Genomic DNA, 16,368 nt, shown 5'->3' with positions numbered 1-16,368 from the left:
ACCCACAAAATAAACCTCCCTTTTAACTATGCTGAGTGGCCTTAATAATTTCATCAATAAACAAGAACAGTTATATGCTAGTACAAAAGGACTAAGGTCAAGGTCAAACAAGTGTTCCTTTCATAGATCGAGTGAGCCCTCCTTACTGCATCACTCTTGGGACAAGAGAGGAACATCAGAGGGCTGGGCTGCTGGATATCAGAGGAACAGGAGGCTCTCTGTTTCTACACTCACATTTCAGAATGTAGGAAGGTCCTGCAATTCACTGGTGTTGAAAACACTCAGAATGATTAGTGCTGTAGGTGAGGGTATGCAGTATATATAGAACTGAATCAAAGCTAGGCCTTCTCGGTCGAACTCCAGATCCAGAGTTGCCCCTTTGTGCTACATTGCCTCTAGATGCAGGTTTTCCATCTAAAACATCCCAAACATACAAATTTTCCAAATTGTTTATACAGTTGTTAAAGTAATCCGAATCTTTGCATCATTTATTGACCCATAATAAATTGGAAATGGTTATTATAGGTATAATATCATTTTTTCCCTCAGTGGAAAATTTGGGAATTTTTCTTTGGATCAAATGGGTGATGAATAATTTATTTTAAATAACTAATCTTAGCATATAATCAAAGTCATAGTTGCTTTAAAATGAAAGCAGATCATAGGTTATGAAAGCCTCTCTAATGGTTGAAAACATTTTGGAAGAACCTTCCCTTCATCAGCTCTGTTTTCTTAAAGGAAACCCAAATAACAAGCTTTGCCTGTTACTATTTTAACTTGTTTTTGACACTATAGTCTTCTGTATTACCAACCATTAGTGTCTTTCTTAAATAGTCCTTATAAAGTCACCAGGTAAGTGGTTGATATTGTGCTTGCCATCTCTGATTGTATCTATTATTGATTAAATGGGTAATAAATATTTTTACCATTTAATTGATGGTATATGAGTAGATAATTTGGATCATTTGATACATGTCTGCTCTATATACCTCTGCAGACACTCATCTTTTTTCTACCTTGAAAAAGTTACTATTGGATTTGCCCTTGATTTTGTGCCACTGTTTGTGTTTGTAGGGCACTTGTATTGGAAAAATCATCTAGACAACTTTTTTGTGACCATCTTACACACACATATGCACACATGAAACACACACACACACACACACACACACACACACACACACACACACACACCACAGATGATGAGGCTTGGGAGAGAACTGCTTCCCCAGAAGTAGGAATATAAGGTTGAGAATGGTACATTACTAACTGGGATGTCCAATGGATTTCTCCAAAAGTGAACCTCATTCTGGTCTTCGCTGGGCTTAGATTCTTGAAAGCTTTACTTGGGTATGCGACTATCTCCTTTTGTTCCCTCTGCTTGTCATTCTGTGCCTGAGAGAGAAGAGTAGGGACCAATCATGACTATATTGTAGACACATAAAAAATAGGAAGAAAGGTCTAGTGTTTAATTCAGTAACTCATGTCCTTCCTTTTTCTTCACAAAGCAGAGTGGTGGAAATTGAGAAAGTCATGCAAGTGAAGAGACTGGGTCTCCAGTTCTTGGTCATAGTTTTGTAAACCATGTCATAGAACCTTACATTTTTCTCATGTAAGATGATTCAAGAGCTGGATATGGCAGCTCATGCCTATAATCCCAGCACTCAGGAGGCTAAAGCAAGGGGACTTCCACTAGTTTAATGCCAGCCTGAGCTACAGGGTGAATCCCCCTGTCTAAAGAACAAATAGCAACTGATAATTTAGCTCATTGATAAAGCACTTATCTAACATGCAGAAGATCCAAAGTCAATCTCCAGTATGGCACAAACAAACAAACAAACAAACAACAAACAAATTAGAATGAAATCCCACTGGGTTGCTGTGAGAATTGGATGAGCTTGTATGTATGAAAATACTTTGTGTATTATGAAATGTGCATTTAAGTGCTTATATAATATGTGAGCCAAGTGGCATATCTTTTCAAAATAAAAATTTAGTTCAGTAGGTTTGAATAAGAAATGAACAATTTGTGTGTGGTGAAGAGAGGAAAGAAAGAGATTCTGTAATATATTATGAATGCATTTTTGTAGATTTACATTTCTGATTTTTGTGCTTTAGCTAATATTATAAATGTCAATTTAGCTAATCTGTGTTTCTATTAGCCCTGGGAATAATTGCCCATAGAAAAGCTCAGAGTTCCTACTCTAGTTGGCAATGTGAACCTGGGAGAATGGAGCCTAGAAATGAGATAGACTAAAGTCTCATGCAATATTCAACTTTATTTAGAGCATCAGATAATTTATATTCTGAGGGTTAACATGCTGGCTAATATGCTAACTTGACATAAGCTAGAGTTACCTAAATGGAGGCAACCTCGATTAAGAAAATGCCTCCATAAGATCCAGCATAAGGCATTTTCTAAAGTAGTGATCAATGGCAGGAGGGCCCAGTCCATTGTGGGAGGGGCCACCCCTGGGCTGGTGGTCCTGGGCTCTATAAGAAAGCAAGCAGAGCAAGCCAGGGGAAGCAAACCAGTAAGCAGCATCCCTCCATGGCCTCTGCATCAGCACTTGCCTCCAGGTTCTTGCCCTGTGTGAGTTTCTGCCCTCAATCCTTTTGATGATGAACTGTTAATATGGAACAGTGAACAAAATAAACCCTTTCCTCTCCAATTTACTTTGGTCATGGTGTTTCATTGCAGCAGTAGTAACCTTAACTAAGACAGTTAAGCAAGGTTACATGAACAAAGTTTACATGACTTCAAGCTATATACAAATTCAAGGATAGGCCATGCTCGGAAAAATTTTTTGAATAACAAAAGTAAGATAATGGATAATCTGAAGTAAACCCACTCCTGTTTACTACACCTGGGAGGGGCACAAAAGCACATTCCAAGAACAAACCAATGTTTAGAAGGAACAGAGGTCACAAGACTCTTGTCCTGTTTTCTTGGAGTTATCTCACTAGCTCTCAGAATTCTTCTCACACAGCTCCATTCTTAGTCCATAGTCCAACACTGAGTACAAAGCACAAGTGTGCAAGTGAGATTGCAATTTATATATGGATATGTCATCTGAATGACATTGGTCCTAGCATTTCCTCATATAAGCCCTTAATGGAACTTAAAAAAATCATTATAGCTTGGTGGTGGTGGTGATGCATGCCTTTCATCCCAGCACTTGGAGGAAGAGGCAGGTGGATCTCTGTGACTTTAAGGCTATCCTGGTCTACAAAGCTAGTTCCAGGACAGCTAAGGCTGTCACACAGAGAAATCCAGTCTTGGAAAAAACCAAAAGAAAAAAATCATTATACTTTTACTTACTTTGGATGCCTGCATGTGTGTATGTGAATGCATGTATGCTGTGATGTAGAAGTCAGAGGACAACTTGTAGGGAGGGTGATGGTATCAGTTCTCCTTCCACAGTGGAGGTCTCAGAGATGGTGACTCAAGTCATCAGGATGGTGAAAAGTGCCAAAACCTACTGAGCTATCTTACCAGCCTCTTTAATGGTGGTTTAATGGGAATTACAGTTGTTGTTTTTGAAATCTAACCTTTACCCCCAAATCCTGCTGTATAAATGCAATAGCTTAAAAAATGACTTAAGACAGAGTCAAGTAAAATATGTTCATGCTCTGTTCAGGCAGCATCTTCACATGGTGAAGGTGACATGACATGCCCTTGAAGGATTCTCTTCTGAGTAGTTCACTTACTGAGCAGGTCATTTATGAGTAGTAAATGTTCTTTTTGACATCTGAGCCTCAGAGGGGCAAGCAGTGTGGAAAGATGAGAAACAGGGTCTTGGACCCTCTGAGACACAGGGCAGATGACAATTGCAGTCCTTTGCTCATATGTCCTGATGCCACTGTGCTCTCTTTTCCTGATGTTGCTCAGCTGGCATACTGAGTCTTTGTTACCTATAAAAATAGTGGGTAAGATTTTGATGATCCTTGTTTAATTAGGGTGTTTGGAGGATTTTGTTTGTCTGTTTTTTATTAAGTAGTCCTGAATCTCAAATAGGAATTGCTTTTGCCTGTTGGTAAAAGATCTTAAGAACAGGCATAACCTTCCTCTGCCCTCATCAGGAGACCCCATGGACCTGATGACTTGTAAGAAGTGAGTGTATGTGCATATGTGTTTGTGGTGTTCATTTTGAAGGTGACTTTTGCATATGCAGAACCCCATCAAAGGGATATTGTAGTCTTGCAACTTTCTGAATAATCACTAAATTTTAACATTGGTTGTAAGGTTTTTTTCTATACAAACTTGACCATCTTGAATTGAATTCATTACCATTCTCATTTCTCCATTCCCATCTCTATTGTCTGTCTTTTTCAGGCTCTGAAGAGTAAACCAGATGAATATAAGGAAATAGCTCAAGTTCCATGAGCATGTATTTAGGAGTCTGTTTTCTGCTATCAAATTAAGTAGAAAGTTTCTCAGATGACACTTTCCCATTTATTTGTTTCATACTTACATCTTTAATGATCTAAGATTCCACTAGAGCAGGAAGTAACTGGCAGGACTGTGGAATAAGCTGGTTTGTGTCCAGTCTCAAAAAATAATTGGGTTACATATGTGTGTGTGTATATGTATGTATGTATGTATGTATGTATGTATGTAATGTATATGTATGTATATGTGTGTGCATATAGATACACTTAATACAGTTCATTATAATTAGCCAGAATTGTTTTGTTTCTTGGTAACTTGCTCAGTGATTGAAAGTGCAAAGGATATTTTAAAATCATATTGTTTTAGGCTGAATAGCATTATTTATGATTGACTACTGATATTACTAGATATGTAAACAGTATAGCATACTAGGTTTTAGAGTCTTTTAATGTGAAGTTTTTGTCTATATGTTTGGTATTTTTGGTTTGCTGACAAGAATTACTATAATCCCTATTCTTGTTTCATTCAGAGACACTTTTTCAGAAATCTTGGATCGATTCTGGCCTATGCCTTTTTGGGGACAGCTGTTTCCTGCTTCATTATTGGGTAAGTGATTCTTTGTTGTATAACCAGTCTAACATACTACCCAAAGGAATGAGATCCACCAATCTGGTGTACAAAGCAGGATTTTAATGTTGTGTGGGGATGGCAGGTAGGAGACAGAGTTATCCTGTCTAGTATGGTAGTTGTTAGCTACATGTGTGCATTAAATTTAAATTAAGAATGATTAAACTGAACTAAAATTACTAGATCATAATTTTTTTTTTTTGTTTTTTGAGACAGGGTTTCTCTATGTAGCTTTGCACCTTTCCTGGAACTCACTTTGGAGACCAGGCTGGCCTCGAACTCACAGAGATCCGCCTGCCTCTGCCTCCCAAGTGCTGGTATTAAAGGCGTGCGCCACCACTGCCTGGCTAAGATCATAATTTCTTATAGCATTCTCTGATTAAAAAAAAAAGAACCAGTGTCTCTTATTCTAGGGCTGTAACAGGAAACTTACATGAAGATAGATCATCTTTTAATACCAGAAAGTAAGCAAATGCTCAAAAGACAGACAACCATAAGGATACAAGACATGTCAAAGGAACCCAAAAGCCAACCTGGAAGTTCTCACCATAGACAGAGCCCATAAATGGCTGAAACATAACAAAATAAATAACTTTCTATTATATTATCATGTAGAATATAAAATAAATATTCCCGAGCCACACATAGATGATTTAATGAAGAAATAAATGAGAGACACATTTCATGTGCCAAATTGTAGAACGTGTTATAGATACATACCTTCAAAGTGGTAGAACTTAGTCACACCATCTCCAGATCTTCATCCCAACCTAGCTTTGAGTGTGGGCTCTATGTTGTAGTTTCTTATAAAAAGTATGGTGCAGAAAGTAGGGGAAGAAGAGAGTAGCTGAAAAGTAGAGAATATGGAAGATACTACAAGCCTTGTTATTATTATATATCCTTGAGATTTGTGCTAAGAAGGGCACTTTACCTCCCTGGTCATTTACACCAAACCTATCAGCTTTGTCTGGAGAAAAAAGCCAAAGAAATCTCAACTTTCTGGTCAGCATTGCTCAAAATTGCCAGCGTCATCAAAAACAAGCCGTGGATGAGAAACTGTCACAACCAAAAGGAGACCAGAAGATTTAATGACTAAATGCCATGTGGTACCTTAGATGGGATCTTGTAGTAGAAAGGTGATATTTTAAAAAAATGCCCAAGCAAATCTGAATGTAGTAAGAACTTTAACTTTAAAAAATTAGTTGGAAAGCTGAGATAAAGGCAAGGCAAGGACCTTCTATTCTATTCTTTTAAAAGAAGGGTCTTTGGAGTTTCTCTTTAATGAGGTGACAGATCACTAAAGAATACCAGGTTCCATGGCACGCATTAATGATGATGGGAAGCAAGATGGAGGTAAGGCTGTCAGATGAAAATGTACCACCTACGTCTAGGATTTTAGTAAAAAGAAATGGAGAAGAAAGTCTACTTTCAGGAAATATTTGCAAGGTATGGCCATGAAAGGAACCTTTGATAAGCAGTGAAGAGCAAATCAGATCTGTTCCATAGAGCTGTCATGGACTGAAGTTGAGCTGATTGGAGCAACACCTGAGCACATACTAGGCCGGCATTAAGTTCTAGCTAATTCTTCTCATAAGGATTCCATTCTGCAGTGCAAACAATTCTTTCACCCCTAGCTTAGCCAATCCACTGCTCTAGTCACTAAATACATAAAGGAAGGCAGTGACATGGTCCTTACCACCATAAATCTCATTAAATGGTTGGCTTTAGTGTACATGGAGTTAATTCTGTTATTTTTATTCTTTTAACCCTTGCAATTGCTGTTATTTACTGGTACATGCACACAGATACATACACACATGTGTAATACACGGTAGGCTGTTTTTCAACACTCATTGCTGTTTCTCATTATAATCTGCCACATAGGTAGTTTGCTCCAGGGAGGCTGAAATATTGAACTTGATGGTCCCTGTTAGGCCATGCCACATTCTGTCCACTGTGAGGGAGGCTATATAGCCAGCCTGCCTCACCCAAGGAGGGCAAGAGGCCAGGTATTTCAGTGGGGACACTGGTGATCTACTAGGACATTTCAATAAGGTTGTATCTTTACCTTCTTTGCACTAGTTCTTGATGGAGGTATTAGTAATATCAGTCTCTGCAGCTTCACCCAGACCCCTAATTTTTATGGTTTGAGAATCTTGCAATTCTACGTTTGTAGTGATTTATTATACATTATTTTAGGCTCTATCTTCCACTCTCCTCTATCATCCAGTTGCTTAAGATCCTTTAACTTCATGACTCATCAAAGACCATACCTCACAGCTGATATAGTTGTTAATGAGAACAACTTTTAAGAATGAGATCTTCAGGGGCTGGAAATGTAACTCAGTCAGTACAGTTTACCCAACATGCACAAACTTTGTGTGTAGGTGGTTTATATCTGTAATTCCACAACTTGGAAGGCAGAGGCAAGACAATCAGAAGTTCAGGGCCATAATTGAGTGGATCAGAAGTTGAGGGTCATCCTCTGCTACATAGCAAGTCAAGACCAGATTAGTTTACATACATGAGACTCTCTCTCAGCGCTCCACCCCCATGCACACACACAAAAGCAACAATAGCAAAAGAAATATTCAGATGCTTCTGCACGATAATAACTACAAAAATCATTCCTTACTGCCAAAGTTCTATTTGCCTAGGTTTCTGGTAAGTGTCCAACCATAAAAGCTGCCTATTGCTTTCCTGAATCTCCCTTAAAGTACGATCTTCTAATAGCGCTCTGTTATTATGTTTATATGTCATCAAGATTTTTTTCCCTGACACTGTTTGCCTATCATCTTACAGAAATCTTATGTATGGGGTGGTGAAACTCATGAAGATTGTGGGCCAGCTCTCTGATAAATTTTACTACACGGATTGTCTCTTTTTTGGAGCAATTATCTCTGCCACTGACCCAGGTAATTAGACATTTGGCTTGATCATTATTGTTATTTAAATCTTATGAAGTTCAGAGCAGTCATTGACTTTATTTTGTAGTAGAGAGACTGTGGCATTAATAGATGATGGAGGAAGTAAATAGTGGTTAGATCTAACAGACTTAGGCTTTCTAAGAGAAGTATATGTTTACTTTTTGTGGTGGTTTGAATAAGATGTCCCCCACAGTCTCAGACACTTGAATACGAGGTCCTCATTTGGTGGTGCTGTTTGGAAGAGCTGAGGAGGTGTGGCCTTGTTTGAGGAAGTACATCACTGGAGGTGGGCTGTGAGAGTTTTAAAAGCCTCATGTCCTTATTAGTTCACTCTTTTCTGTGCTTGGGGTTTAAAATGTGAGTTTTCAGTTTTCTCTAGCTACCATATCTAGTACTTGCGGCCATATGGAGAAGCCATAATGGTAGTGGACTCTTATCCCTCTGGAACCTTAAGCCCTAATAGACCCTTCCTTCTACAAGTTGCCTTGGTCATTTGTTTATCATAGTGTTAGAAAATTAACTAATATACCGTCTTACTGTTTTTATTTTGATAAAATGGACAGCATGCAATTTAGCATCTTAATTTCTGAGCATATGGTTCAGTAGTATTAAGTATTGTATCATTCAGCAACTAATTTCTTGAACTTTTTCATCTTTTATAACTGAAACTCTAAACTCATATAGCAACAATTGCCCTTTTTCCTTTCTATCCAGCTTCTTTCAACAATCATTCTCCTTTCCCCTCTATGAATTTGACTACTGTAATTTCCTTGTGTATGTAAAATCTTACAGTATTTATCATTTTGTCACTGTCCCATTTCACTTAGCATCCTGCCCTGTCAGTTCATCCATGGTGCAGCATATGCCATGATTTCCTCCCTTTTGAGGTTGAATACTATTTCACATTTTGCTTATTGAATCATCTGTTCAAGGACACTTGAGTTATCTCTATCTGTATTTCCCTCTTGTCTTTCACTTTAGAATGACTAATGTAGACATACTTTCAGACTGGGTTCTTTTTCAGCATTGTGCCTTCACCTTCCATTAGGAAACATACCATTTGGCTTGAATAGTGATTTTCCTCTTTGGAAACAGTTGTATTTGTAAACATTTTTGTGCAGAGTTTGTACATAACTACCATACTGTGATGTAATTTTTGTAAATCTCTTATATTCTAATTTTCAACTGTAGATGAACCATTTCCTGAAAGTGGAGTTAATGTATAGCCCTTCTTCCCCACACCTCAAAAACAAACAAGATGGCTTGACTGCAAGTTAGAATGTATAAAGCAGAGCAGGGGGCTGGAGAGATGACTCAGTGGTTAAGAGCATTTGCTGCTCATGTAGAGGACCCAGGTTCAATTCCCAGTACTTACATGGTGGCTTACAACCATCTGTAACTCCAGTTCTAGGAGACCCACATATAGGGAAAATACCCATACACATAAATTTTTAAAGTCCCCCAAAGTATCAGCTGCTTCTTTATCTAATGCCAGTTATTACAAGTCTTCTCTCCATGTCTATAGATTCAACTAACTGCAGATCAAATGCAGTTTTAAAAAAAACTCCACATGCATATATGTATTCATGTGTATACATATATTCATAAATATAATCACCTGGGTCCATATAATGTTACTCATATATATGTTTTCAGGGCTATGAAAAAAGAGACCATAAATTTGAAGGAAAGTAGGGACTGGTATTTGGAAGGAGGAAAAGGAATGGAGAAATGGTGTAATTAAGTTGCAATCTCAAAAATAAACAAAAACAATTGCACATGTATTGAATGTGTACTTTTTTTCATCTTATTCCCTAACCAATATAGTATAACAACTATTTACATAGCATTTACCTTGTACTATTACAACCAATTTAGCTATGCTTTCAAATGCAACATGGTACACATAGGTTTTATATACACACATCATTTTACATAAGGGACTTCAGCATCTATGGATTTTGGTATTTGTGTGAGGAAGTTCCTGGAACTGATTCCCTTCAGATAATGAGGATTGACTGACCATACATCTTAGAAATAATTTAAGAAGAAAGGATTGGTCTAGTCCTTAAAATGGTGGTATAAAAATCTTCATGTTTCTGTTGTTGCTTAGATGTACAGAAGCATACTTGTGTAAAATACTCTCTAATATTCTGAACAGTAATAATCTTAAAGATAGTGATAGTTCCCACTTGACCATGCCTCTTAGGGGTCCTCTAGATTAGTGTTATTCCACAGATCTTTCTGCAAATAATGTTCTATAGTCTGCTTGCTCAGTCCATTATGATAGCCACTGATCATGTACTGCTATTGAGTATTTGAAATGTGGGGTACTGCAAACTGAAGAACTGAGCTTTAGCTTTCATTTAATATTAAACAATTTAAATTAAGTGACTTCATATTACTAGTGATCACCACATTGAACAGCATAGTGATAGACAGTTGTGTAGTTCTGAAGAATCTCAGTGTTCTAAAATACAGTAACCTTTCTTATTACCATATATCATCATAGACACTCTAAATTAGTATTGAATGATTGGCTGCTTGAGGCAAATTGGTTTGTGAAAAGAAGATGATGAGATTGTGGAGTCTTAGCCTTTGGGTTCAGCTTTCACTGATCAGTCACTGATCAGCTGGCTTGGGCCCACTTTCCCTTCTCCCATTAGCATCCTCATCTATAAAAGTTCCTGTATTGGTGAAATTATTAAGGCCACTCCACTTAGTTAAAAGGGAGGTTTATTTTGTGGGGTAACTTACAAATGAAGGGATAGGTTGCAGGGTCTGGGAAAGGTATGGCACAGTCCGGCAGTGTTCTCTGGAGAACTGTGCTTGGTCTACCTCCAGCGTCCAGGGTCTGGAACCAAGAGAAGCCTCTCCTCTTGATCCTGGGTCTTCAGTGTCCTCTCTCAGCCCCGCCTTGTCGGCGTGACCATTACCGAAGCCTCAATGGGGGTTGGAACTTCCAGGCCAAGGCTGGAATGGCTACCCACTACATTCATGTTTCTAATGCTATTATGAGAATTAAATGCAACCAGACATGCAAAGCACTGAGCATAACATTTGCTGATTATGTTGGTCTCTGTGCACATCTGACTCAGGCAGAGAGTTCTGCTTTCCTAATGTTTGTTTAAAAGATAAATAATAGATCCTCATTACTCAAGCATGCTTCTAAAAAACACTCTGAAAGGTAGTTTTATTTAAATGCTAAGCTGTCTGTGACTGTGTTTAGAGGAGAATCTGTTGAGTAATAGATTCTTCAGAAGCCTGAGAAAGCTGTTTATCCTGTCTGAACATATATTACCATTTATGTTTGTGTGTAGCTTTATTACTACCATCTTGTTAGTACTATCACCAGTAATATGAGGTGAGTGTGATGAAGATTACAGATGCTGTTTTCTGAACTATTAGTGTTGCTTTAGTTAATTGGATAAAAGCCCATTTTTCCAGATTACCTATATAACTGTTTATTTCCATATAATGTGTCTATGCTATGTTATAAAATAATGGAAGGCATTGCCATGTTATATCATTTTTATTTGGACTCTGAAGATTGTCATAGTAAGAGTTCCATGTAAATAAAAGTTCAGGAAACTTAGAAGTTTAAACTTGTTAGACATTAGAACATTAACTTTAACTGCTTTTTGAATGGATAGCTTTTAAATGTAGGATGTTTTAAGTGTTTTACTAGCCTCCTAAAAATCTGCTGTTGGAAAACTGTCATAAAAGAGATTGAAACTTGAGTACAGAGTTAGAGGATGGTACTAGAAAACAAATAACAGACAAACTAAAAAGAGGCTTGTTTATGCTTACAGTGAAGTATGACAGTTAACCTACGCATTTTACAAAACAGAAGGTTATTCACTGGGCAGCTGAGGATGGAGGTGAGAGAACCAAGTCTCAAATCCTCTTCCCTGAGGATAGGGTGGGGCTGTTTATAGAATGATGGAGCAGGATAATTTAAGATGTGGGGAAATGTGGCTGGAGATGAAATAATCAGTGGTCTAAATACATGTATAATCAATCTTCATGGGTCTTCATGGAACACATGTTCAGAAAATGGTAATGCTAATATGATGTGAATGAAGACTAGGCACCTGCAAAGGCCCAAGTGAAGACTTGGTGGTATCAACAAAAATGGTCTTGAAGTTATCGCTTAAGCTGCTGCGATTATTGTAACCCTCACATAAGAGATATTAGCTACACAAAACTAGCGTGGGGGTGACTCACTTATAATAATATAATTTAGTTGTATGAATTCTAAAATTAGTCATTTTAAAACTCAACTGAGCCAGTAGCGGTGGTGGTGCATGCCTTTAATCCCAGTACTCAAGAGGCAGGCAGAGGCAGGAAGATCTCTTAGTTCTAGGCCAGCCTGGTCTACAGAGCAAGTTCTAGGATAGCTAGGACTTCACAGAGAGACCATGTCTTGAAAAAAATCAAAAAAGAAAAAAGTGGGAGTGTGGAAGGGCAAAATCACAGAAACCAGAGTAAAGTGTTGGTGGCGATAAATGGGACTAGGCCAGTTGTACTTGCTTGATTGTTTGCTTTTGGAGACAGGGTCTCATTGTAGACCAGGATGGCTTAGAACTCATTGTGTAGCACAGGCTGACCTCATTACTGCCTTGACCTTCTGAATGCTGGGATTACAGGTTTGAGCTACCACATCTAGCTGTTTTTTTAATGATCAGATTTGGGAGTTTGTTCTCCTGTGGAGTCTTGGAGACTTATTCTTTTGATAGTCCTCAGAATGGCTCGCAGGAGAGCATTGAAATGCTTTGTGAGCAGCAAAACACACATATTTACAACTTTATCACTCTTTTGATAAATGCCCAACTGATGATTATGGCCCATTGACCAAGGAGTTGGTTTTAAGGGGATCAGATTGGCTTCTTTTTTTTTTTTTTTTAAAGATTTATTTATTATGTATACAGTGTTCTGCTTGCATGTATGTCTGCAGGCCAGAAGAGGGCACCCGATCTCATTATGGATGGTTGTGAGCCACCATGTGGTTGCTGGGAGTTGAACTCCGGACCTCTGAAAGAGCAGTCAGTGCTCTCAACCTCTGAGCCATCTCTCCAGTCCCCAGATTGGCTTCTTGTTCCTAAGCTATCAAACACAATTCTAGTATGGAGTGGTATTGACTGACAGGGAAAAAAAGAGCTTCTTATCCCTGATTATACTGTACTTAAGATATCAATCTTTGGTTTTCTCATTGAAGATGGCACCATATAGGTGGGGGCAGAGCCCTCTCCACTTGTGGTTGGTAACATGGTAATATTTCATCTCTTTAGATGGTCATTTTAGATTGATCTGCCATTGAGGAAAGAAAATGTAGGATTCCATCTTCTACTGTATCTGTAGGCAGCTTCCAGAGAAAATGAGTGCTATTTCTTCCTGTGACTCATTATGAAATGGTTCCCCTAGTCTTGATTTGTATGTCCATGCATGTATGTAGGGGGTTATGGAGAACCAAACTCAGAGCACACTAGGCAAGTGCTCTACAATTGAGATGCACTCCTAACCCTGGTACCCTTCATTTTAATACTGTTTCTTATGTACGCTCCCAGAGTCAATCAGCATAGCAGATTTTTAAAATCTGTGATCCAAATTAGTTGTCCAAAACTAATTGTCTAGTTGTACCACCAAGTTGCTCACCCTTTGAGATGTATTTCCAATATGCCACCTACCTGGTCATACTTCCTAAGACTCCTTTATAACTCTTTGAATTAAGTCCATTTTGTATATAGTGTTATGGGTACTTTATAGTGAGCATTCACAAATATTAAATGGTATTTCATATACAAGTGATGTGTTCAAGAAAAGTCAGTTGAATGAACTGATCAGGTTATTAAGATGTTTTTTCTTCTTCCTATGTATGCCAGCTATTCTGTGATTTTTAAAGGGTCTTGCTGAGGTGGGATAGTCTTATTGCATGCTGTATCAGTCAGCTTTGCATCATTATAGTAAAATGCTGGAGACAGTAACTTACTAAAGAGAAATGTTTTTTGTTTGTTTGTTTGTTTTGTTTTACTTTTTCTTGAAACAGAGGTTCTCTCTGTAGCCTTGGCTGTCCTGAACTTGCTTTATAGACCAGGCTGGCCTCCTACTCAGAGATCTGCCTGCCTCTGCCTCCTGAGTGCTGGGACTAAAGGCATGTACAACCACACCCAGCTAAGAAATGGTTGATTTAGCTCACAGTTGGGGAGGTTTGGATGGAAAATCAGGTATTCCCAATTGGTTTGGCCATCTGGTAAGTGTCTGGGATGGCAGTGGTGGGGGTGCATGCTTTAGCAGGTGGTCGTATCTCAAGCCAAAGCTCAGAAATGGTGAGAGACTAGGGTCCCCCCACAACAATAATTGAAGTCCCACCTTTCAAAGATCCTCAGCATCTACTAATGCTGCTTCTTAGAGGACCCACCCATTTTATGTGAAAGTTTGAGGGGCATTCAGATTACATTCAAACAAGGGCAAATCCCTTTCTTTAAAGGTGACTTTCCCAGCCTGTTATCCTTATACCATTCTCTCTTGGATGCTGCCATTTCCTGTGGATATTTCCCCACTATGGTCAAGCATAGCCTTGCACCACAGAGTTCCTGACATGCTTTATAAGGTAATAGCAGGAATAAAGAGGAGTTAAGATTCATGTGAGTTCTATGTAACTGTCTGTTGTTAAAGATTTTAGACATGCTTTCATTGTCGTGAGCAATTAATGATGTATTGTTTTTACTATTAATAACTATAGCATTTTAGGCAAACCGTGTTTAAAAGTCTAAAAAGCTTTTTGAAGTTATATAGTATAATCCTCCACTTTGTCAAATGTGATAGTTACTTTAACTGTTAACTGATTGTTTTAAGAAACACGAGGGCGGGGCAGTGGTAGCACACGCCTTTAAACCCAACACTCTGGGAGGCAGAGGCAGGCGGATCTCCATGAATTCAAGGCCAGCCTGCTCTACAGAGTGAGTTCCAGGACAACCCTATAGAGAAACCCTGTCTTGAAAAACAAAACAAAATGAAAGAAAGAATAAAGAAAGAAAGGAACAAACAAATACTAGGACATTAATAAGGAATACCTTTGAGTATGCCTGTGAGGGTGTTTCCAGAGTAGATTAACGGAGGGGATTAAGACATGCCCTGAATGTGGGTGGCACCACTCTGTTGACTGGAGTTCTAGACTGATTAGTCAGGGAAAAGAGGCACAGTCAGCTAACAACAGCATTCATCTCTCTTTGCTTCCTGATTGTGGGCACAATATGACTAGCCACCTTATGCTCTTGGTAACATTCCTTCCCAGCAATGATGGACTATATTCCATCAAACCATGGGCCAAAATAAATCCTTCCTTCAGTTGTGCTTTTCAGGTCACAAGTATGAGAAAAGTAACCAGTCCACCAAATCTTTGCTGTGTGCTGAATTCTTCAACAGTTGATGGCTGTTTCATGTCTTCTGTTTGCCCCTTCACATTTACCTGCTGCCTTTTCCTCTTTCTTAGCCACAGAGACTGACTTATATGAAACATGTCAAAGGTTCCTTTGCTTTCTGGTCTCCCACTGGATTTGTCTATAGTGAATGCCACTGGAAGGAAAATGGAGGTACAAGAGTACTTCAGACCAGTTGTACCTCTTCATCTAAAATAACAGCTCCTATCAGGGGATCCAGTCCATACAACTCCAGGTTCTGATAACTAATCCTTGCTCTTGAGCCTTCAGAACTATGGATGAAAGTTCCCTGGTTTGGGCTTCAAGTACTATCTTCTTCCTTCTGTTTTCCCTGTACTCTTCCCACACTTTTATAAATAACCTCCTTATAAGGCTCTTTTTCTTGTTGTTGGTTTTTTTTTGGGGGGGGGCGGTTGTTGTTGTTGTTTTGTTTGTTTTTTTGAGACAGGGTTTTTCTGTATAACAGCACTTGCTGTTCTGGAACTCCCTTTGTAGACCAGACTGGCCTTGAACTCACAGAGATCTGCTTGCCTCTGCCTCCTGGTGTGCTGGGATTAAAGGTGTATGTTACTACCACCCAGCTAAAGCTCTTCTTAGTTTGCTGTTAGAGTGTGCCATTTGTTTCCTTCCAAGACCCTCTCTGACTGATAGAGTCTGATGCCCTGGATCTTCTGCTTCTAGATTGCCAAGCTTAGATATTGTTCATTTTTATTTGCTTCCATCTGTCTTGAGTCCTGAATTCCCATGCAGCTGATGTGGAGAGAGCCCCACCCACAGCAGTCCACAGTGGGCACATGATATGACTGAGGAATGAAACTTCTCTTGTGTCATCACTGAGATTTGGGTGATTTCAATACTGAAGTACAGAGCAGCCCATGCATTGCAGAGTTTGTTTTCTTACCCTTCACTGAGAGAAATGGTAATATTAGTCTCCTCACAGGGTATTATAAGAACTGAATTAAATTACAAAATGCTTAGCATG

At 38.7% G+C, this 16,368-nt stretch overlaps 1 protein-coding gene across 6 annotated transcripts in view; it reads left to right on the top strand.

Moving 5' to 3' along the window:
* The window catches only part of Slc9a7 (solute carrier family 9 member A7), a 204,564-nt gene that overhangs the window by 81,116 nt on the left and 107,080 nt on the right, over positions 1-16,368 (top strand). For all 6 annotated transcript variants that reach the window (XM_036175266.1, XM_036175269.1, XM_036175267.1 and 3 more), the window contains exons 4-5: positions 4,923-4,999; positions 7,823-7,935. In XM_036175266.1, coding sequence (XP_036031159.1) covers positions 4,923-4,999; positions 7,823-7,935 — 190 coding nt within the window. The remainder of the gene's footprint in view (positions 1-4,922; positions 5,000-7,822; positions 7,936-16,368) is intronic.

Source organism: Onychomys torridus, chromosome X (genome assembly GCF_903995425.1).
Source record: "Onychomys torridus chromosome X, mOncTor1.1, whole genome shotgun sequence".
NCBI classification, from domain to species: domain Eukaryota; kingdom Metazoa; phylum Chordata; class Mammalia; order Rodentia; family Cricetidae; genus Onychomys; species Onychomys torridus.
The sequence above is the reverse complement of the archived record's forward strand: the minus strand, read 5'-3'. Positions and strand labels throughout refer to the sequence as shown.